Raw genomic sequence first — 7,646 nt, 5'->3', positions numbered from 1 at the left:
ATAGGTGAAATAAAAGTGCATAAAAAATGTACAGTCAATCAAAATTACAGAAAATAAAATAATCCAATACCACACCAATAATATGTACAAATAATATTTAATCACTACAATGAAAGAACTTGATAGTAAGAAAATGTAATATATAATATTTGTCAAAGGACACATCATAGCCGGTGTATTGTGGCTACAATCAGCTGCATTGGACTTTGCAGAAGCAGATTCCTGGTCCAGTCCTCTTTTAATATCTAGTATTTTGTGTCTTTAAGTATCTCCTATGGGAAATGTGAATAAAATGGTTAAAGGTTGGTTTGGGGGAAAAAAGAGATGGGAAAGATCATGAATAAACTATTAAGATACAAGACACTTCTTACCATCCTGAAATCTAATGATATTATCAGGATAAGATGGCATACACCACACAGATGCTGGTTTAGGGTATCCTTCATCCAACTTCCTCTCTGTTTCTGCCTCATCAAACTTCCAGTATTTCCCACCACTGAGCAAGTAGGTCTTCCCATTGTGTGTCCACACAAATACTGCCTCAACTCTCTTTGGAACCTCTCCAGCAGAATGGCATAAATCCCATTCTGAGAGTGGTCGTGGGTACCCAGGAAGGGACATTGTGTTTCTAAATAACCAGTACTGATTACCTGAGAGAGAATAAAATGACAAAAGAATATGAATAATGTTCTATATTGCAATTTGTTTTTAAACTTTATGACCGACTGATTCTGTATTCTATAGACCCAGTTGTAAATGTTTTACAAATGTCAGCTCTTAAAATTAAGTGTACAGTCGAAAAGTCCTTTTTTGGGGGGAATTTCTAAAAATGTGCTATATTTTTTCCGACTTAAAGTTTACATTCCATTCCAGTCATTAGTCCCCTACACAGTAATACAGTATAAACATGAAATGTACATCAATCTTTACAGGAAATGGCATCTTTATGACAGTTACTAAAGGAACAGTATGTTTTTACAAAAATGTTGGGCTCTTGCTGCTGTTGTTTTTAGATGCATCTCTTTTTCTTAAACAAAAGAAAAGAAACACAAAAGACTACCAAAAATATTCCTTGTCAGTTTTTGTATCGAGTCCTTCACGTATCAAAGGAATTAATTTGGATTTTGGATCTCTTATTTGTCTTACCAGTAAACAATACAATATATCAATCTCTAAAAGGACATTAATGAGCCTGAAAGATGCCCTCTCCAAAGTGTGGACCTGCGCAGGTGAAGGAGAGCATGGAAAAGATACAAAAAAGTATTAGGTGGTAACTATTTCATTTATATTTCCTCCAATAATTTTCAGGATATTGTTTGTGACTGTATCCTAAAGTTACCTCTCTCTATACTTTAAAGGTGCACTCAGTCATTCATTTTCCTCATTTAAAAAGTTTTACTATTTAAAAAAAAAATATTGTAATACAGTAAACATACTGTATGCATAAAATCATGAGTACCCACATGAAAATAAGACACAGTCGTATCAATAACCTTATAAAAGCTGTTTTATTCTACATGGAGAGGGTCCGCATGTGGGGGCTGCCATGTTAGAATCAGTACCAGCTGAATAATACTCACTTAATCTCAGTAACCATCCTGATATTAGACACTTTCATTCATAGATGTAATCAATCATGGCTGGCTGTGCATAATTAATTTCTATAATAGCATTTGTAACTGAAAACTATTGATTTTTAATGAAAATGCATCCAGGCTCAGGTATCACTGTAATTCCAAGATGACACAAAAAAAGTTACTTAGTTCACCTTTAACACCTGTTCAAACAATATAACAAATGTAATTAATATCATATCTCAGAACAATATCTCTGATCATATATTAGCAATAGCATCATAACCTCCCTGGCAGCGATCTGTAAATCACGGGCTAGGAAGAGAAAAGCATTTAAAAAATGTAATAATCAAAGTCAAAGCTCCCAATATCACAATGATACTCACTGATGGGTGGTATGTGGACGGGGAGATGTTGAGAGGTGGGGCAGAAGGGTTGTGGCTGCAGGAACTGATAGAGAGGGATTCAAAACATGTCTTTTTCTTATATGGTCAAAACACAGTCATGAGAACTCAGCGCCACACTTCTGGAGGCATCTCTTTGACATCACAAAGTGGGATGAATTTTTATTTGTGTGTATGTATACAATATATAACCCCAGTAAGTGATATAGCTTCAGATAGAATACATTCCATGTGAACACATGTTTGTGTACACAAGATTTAGAGAGTACCATAGAGTGCATGTATGCCCAGTCTGTCATCAGCGGATAAGGTATAGCTAGTCATGCCACCCACAGGACCATAGTAGTAAGGCTACATTATGGAGTCATTTGAGGAGGAGAGACTGTACATGAGACCCAAGGTATGACCAAACTCATGCACTGCAACTGTAAAGAAATGTACAGTCCTCTTTCACTCCTCCTCTAATGACTCCATCTTGTAGCCTTACTAGGTCCTGTGGGTGGCATGACTAGCTATACCTTATCCGCTGATGACAGACTGGGCATACAGGCACTCTATGGTACTGCTCCAATCTGTGAAAAAAGACAACAGAATGAATGAAAACCATTTCTGACTGCATCAATGACTCCATCAATCAAATCAATCAAAAAGATCTGGGCATATAGGATCATCATATATGCATACATCATTCATTTACTGGCATAAATCCAGCTCTCTCATCATCAAAGTGTGTGTCACCAGCAAGGTCTCCCTGTTCTGGGAAAAAATGCATGAGCCAGTGTGCCACCCTTGCCATCAAAGGAATAAGCATCCTCATGGGAGCCACTGGAAAAGGTAACTTTGATGTCTACCTGTGGTAATGGTTTATATGAAGAAGGGTGGATTCTGTGGAAAAGCAGAGGTGTGACTTCACTCTATATTTGAAGGGCATAGGTGAAAATGAGCTCCACCAGTCCTGGCTGAAGAGTGGGAAACATGGAGGGTGAAGGAAAATCTTGCACACTGAGGACAGGGAAAGATGTGCAATTATTTAACATGAATATTCTGGTTATGCCCTTTTGATGAAAGTGGAGATGCTGTACAGTTATAAGCAAAAAGTTTATCACTTTATTCTGAGCAACATTGTGTTTCTTTTTCCATTTGTGGTGTTCGCACAGTGCCATATTGACCCACAGAATATATTGTATTGATGGAGATTAATCTTTAAAAAACAGATCAATATTAAAGTTATTTTTAACTATAATCTCCACTTTCACAATCTCCACTTTAGATTTACAGTGAAAAAGGTCTTAAATATCGATCTGTTTCTCACCCACACTTATCATATCGCTTCTGAATATATAGATTTAACCACTGGAGTCATAAGGATTACTTTTATGCTGCTTTTAGGACCTTCAAATTTCCAAACACTTGCAGAGAAAGGACCAAAAGAGCTGAAATATTATTCTAAAAATCTTAATTTGTGTTCAGCAGAAAAAAGAAAGTCATATGCATCTGGGATGGCATGAGGATCAGTAAATGATGAGACAATTTTAATTTTGGAGTGAACTACCCATTTAACCTCAGTTTAATCCCAGCTCAACCTTGACAAAATCGCTTTTTTGGGGGTTTACCACTGACGATAGTACCTGGTACCTGATACTTTTTTTAGTACCACCTCGGTCGATGTTCCAAGCAAGCCGATACAAAATGTGACGTCAAAATGCTGCAGATCACTGATTGGTCAGGGAGAATTGTCACTACCAGCGTCACTGGATTTCCGACACGCGACATCAATAAAAAATATTACAACAAAATGGCATTCAAATTACATTCAACTTAATTTTAACATGGGCTGACACACAAAAATAATAATACAATAAAAGACAAAAAATGTAAATAAAATAAAAAAATAATACTAAAATAAAAAATAAATAAATAATATAATAATATAATCCATTAACTCGCCAGAATCATCAAATAAATCCCTCATAGACCGTATGTTTCTATAAAACTATTCTTCATAATAAAGTGAACATTATAAGGATGATTTATTTGGATATAGTTCAATATCTCTTCCTTTTGGTACGTCTCAAAGGACGTATAAGACAGGGTTGCCCCCTTTCTCACCTTTTGTTTATTCTTGCAACAGATATGCTTGCCTCGTTAGTTATTCACGACTCGAGTGTTAAAAAAGGTGTTTGGGGAAATAATTGGAATTAGTCAATTAGCAGATGATACCACTTTATTTTTACAGGACGTAGGTCAGATTCCTCTTTCTATCTCTTTAGTTGAATTTTTTTTCTAAAGCTTCAGGTCTTCAATTAAATATGTCCAAATGCAAGCTTATGTCCATTCATCACTGTGACCTTATATCAATCAGTGGCATCCCTGTTAAGGATACAATTAAATATTTAGGTATTACAATTACAAGAAACACAGAGAGATGCATGGAAGTTAATTTTATAGATAAGTTAAAAGAGGCCAAAATAATTTTAAATAATGAGTTACAAAGAGACCTTTCTATTTTTGGCATTGTTTTATTGTCCAAATCAGAATTTTTATCTATAGGGTCATTTTTCCAGCAACTGCATTAGCTCCAACTTCCTCTGTATCCAAATTAATTAATCGAGCTTTATACAATTTTATTTGGAAGAATAAATCTCATTTTATCAAGACAAAGGCGAATTAAATATAATTGATTTTGAACAAATGAATGGATTGTTAAAATCGAAATGGCTAAAATGTTTTTATGCAACTCTAATAGTTTTTGGTTTGAAGTCCCAGCGTCTATATTTAAGAAATTAGGTGGTATTGAATTTGTACTTAAATGTGACTTGCAAATATCTAAACTTCCAGTGAAATGATCTGCATTTTATCAACAAGTCTAGCGCACATTCATAACTTCACACCGCACAACGCCATCATCTGGAATAATAAATACATTCTTCACAGAAACAAATCACTTTTTTAAATCAATTCGCTAGTTTTAAAATTAGCAACAGTGATAACATTATCATTTATTCTTGAGATTTTCGAATTGAGAAAAAAAAAATGGCTGTGCGCAAAACCACGCCGTGTTGCAGACGTCACACTCGTTATATTAGCGATGATGTTGGTTCGCCTACAAATTGACTTCACAAGTGAACCAGCTCAATTGCTCTATGATTCACATACTCTTACCTGTTTAAATATATCAAAGAATAACTTTTAAATTATATATCAAATATCATATTATTAAACCGAAGATATAAATGGTGAAATAAAAAATTACTCTGTTCTGTTTTCTCTAGTTAGAAGCTAGACGGTTAGCCTATTAGCTTAGCATCACAATTTCTTCTCGTGGTCGCCACCTAATGATATGGCAGTATGATTGTTATTTAATAGAACTTTTAAGTTGTGGTATTTTTAACCATTTAAAAACTTTTTCTTTTTTAATCTTTGTGTTTAGGTGTAGGGATAGTTCTGCAGGATTCCAGATAAACACAACAAACACAGTATAGTAATGTGACCTCCAACTATTTCAAGCCTTAAGCATTTAGCTGGTTATTTGTAGTGAACGTGACTTTTAGTGGGCGTGTCTTGTGCTAGTCTTGCACAAAGCAGTCAGACCCTTCTCCCAGAAACATTTATTTACACGGATAATGTATGCGGGAAAGCATGTCCCCTCAAGTATATCAAAACCACGATGAAAGCTTAAAAGGGATAGTTCACCCAAAAATGAAAATTCTCTCATAATTTATTCAGCATCATGCCATCCCAGATTTGAATGACATTCTTCCTTCTGCATAACACATACAAAGATTTTTAGAAGAATATCTCAGCTTTGTAGGTCCTTACAATGCAAGTGAATGCTGACCATAATTTCCAAGGTAGCATAAAAATAATCCATAAGACTCCAATTGTTAAATATTTATCTTCAGAAGTGATATGGTAGGTGTGGGTGCGAAACAGTTCTATAAATTCTCCTCCCTGGCCAGTAGGTGGCGGTGATATGCACGGACAATGCAAATGAAGAAAGCAAATGCCAATCACAAAAGTAGAATGTTAAAATAAAAAATGGAGATTGATAGTAAAAATGACTTAAATTTTGATCTGTTTCTCACCCACACTTATATCACTTTTGAAGTTATAGATTCAAGCACTGGAGTTTTACGGATTACCTTTAGGTGGTTTTTGAATCTTCAAAGTTCTGCTCACCATCCACGTGAAACCTAAAAGAAAGTAAGTCATACACATCTGGGACGGCATTAGGATGAGACAATGATGATAAAAATAATTTTGGGGTGAACTGTCCCTTCAATATAAAAGCAAAGAATATCCAGTGAGACCAAAGAGATTTTTAGTTAAGATGCTCAACATACATTTTATTTTAATTAGATACTGAATTACATAGAATTCAACTTGTCTCTGCAGTGAAGACTGCTGAAACATGCCTTAAGAAGGAAAGAAAAAAAACTGTGGGGGTGGATGGGTGGGCAGAGCATGGTGCTTTAAAAATGTAATTGGTATTAATTTTTGTGAATCCATAATATATGCTGTAGTCCAATACCAGGATTATTTAGTCTGTAATAGCGGAGGCAGATTGGACCAAAATTAGGATTTAAATCTGATTATGGTAGTGTGCCCAATGCCATCACCTTTCTTCCCTTCAATACTTCTTAAACTCTACATCATCTGGTGGGTTCATCTCTACTTTCCTCTTGCCAACATCTGTCCAGTTAGTGCTGAGGACTGTGCCTCCTGATTCCATAAAGGACTTGTTCATTGCCCGCTTGACCTCGTCTGAGCCGTCGGAGTAGATTTGCTGGAACAACTTGTTGAGTGCAGCATCTCCCTCCACGTTCTCGCTTTTTTCCTCCTCCTTGATTTCACCCACCACCTTGTCCCAGTTGCGTGTGTAGTGGGAAGATGATGGGTATTGGTTGGGAGTGAAGTGCTTCACGTTGGGCAGTATACCTTCTCCCTCCAGTTTCTCCCACCGAATGGCTTCGGTCTTCTTCATCTTGATCTCTATCTTGGTTGTGAGAATCTTGTAAGTGCTTTGTCCTGGGACCACAGGATGCAGAAGATGGACCTTTAGGTAATAATCTTCTCCTGAAGGAAGCTTTAAAGCAGCTGTAAGTTCCTTCTCACCAAAGCTGACAGTCAAATCTTCCTTCTTGACATTTTTTACCATGATGGTCACTGCGACGTGCGATTCTGTCTGGTACCAGTCATGTTTGACATGCATGGTTGTAGTTTCATTTTGAATGAGTGTTGCCATTTTCTCCTCACAGCGCTGGATCCATGTTTGCAAGACTTCATTGGAACCGTCAAGCTCCTTTCCAGCTGTGAGGGCCTGATGTGCAGCACTGAAGTTATTAAGGCGATACTCTGCCATACCTGTTCTTAAGAAAGCAAGTGACAGGCCTGGCTGCAGCTGCTGGGCTTTCTTGGCATCGTCAATTGCTCTGTTGTAGTCTTCCAGTAGCATATATGCGTAAGCTCGCTGGCAAAGCCATTCAGCATTATCAGCTTTCTCTTCCAAAGCCTCGTTTAGCTCTTTAAGAGCTCTCTGCGGATCCTCGTCTATGAAATTGTCGGCGAAATTCCTGCTGGTTGCCATGGGTCAGTACTTTCACTCTGAAGCTCTAGAAAGTTCTGAAAGAGACCGAGACGCTAACAAGGAAGTTGTGTATTGCGTCAT

At 36.7% G+C, this 7,646-nt stretch overlaps 1 protein-coding gene and 1 pseudogene across 1 annotated transcript; both read right to left on the bottom strand.

Annotated features, from left to right (window-relative positions):
- Positions 1-348: 348 nt before the first annotated feature.
- LOC127652333 (matrix metalloproteinase-25-like) lies at positions 349-3,141 on the bottom strand (annotated as a pseudogene).
- Positions 3,142-6,286: 3,145 nt separating this feature from the next.
- LOC127652924 (protein SGT1 homolog) lies at positions 6,287-7,646 on the bottom strand. The gene has a single exon (XM_052139380.1). It carries the CDS (start codon positions 7,563-7,565, stop codon positions 6,609-6,611), a length of 957 nt encoding a protein of 318 aa, XP_051995340.1. The 5' UTR covers positions 7,566-7,646; the 3' UTR covers positions 6,287-6,608.

The sequence above is a fragment of the Xyrauchen texanus genome, chromosome 12 (genome assembly GCF_025860055.1).
Source record: "Xyrauchen texanus isolate HMW12.3.18 chromosome 12, RBS_HiC_50CHRs, whole genome shotgun sequence".
NCBI lineage: Eukaryota > Metazoa > Chordata > Actinopteri > Cypriniformes > Catostomidae > Xyrauchen > Xyrauchen texanus.
The sequence above is the reverse complement of the archived record's forward strand: the minus strand, read 5'-3'. Positions and strand labels throughout refer to the sequence as shown.

Coding starts and splice junctions, on each gene's coding strand:
- LOC127652924 (XM_052139380.1), bottom strand. CDS start 7,565: ATGGCAACCAGCAGGAATTTCGCCGACAATTTCATAGACGAGGATCCG.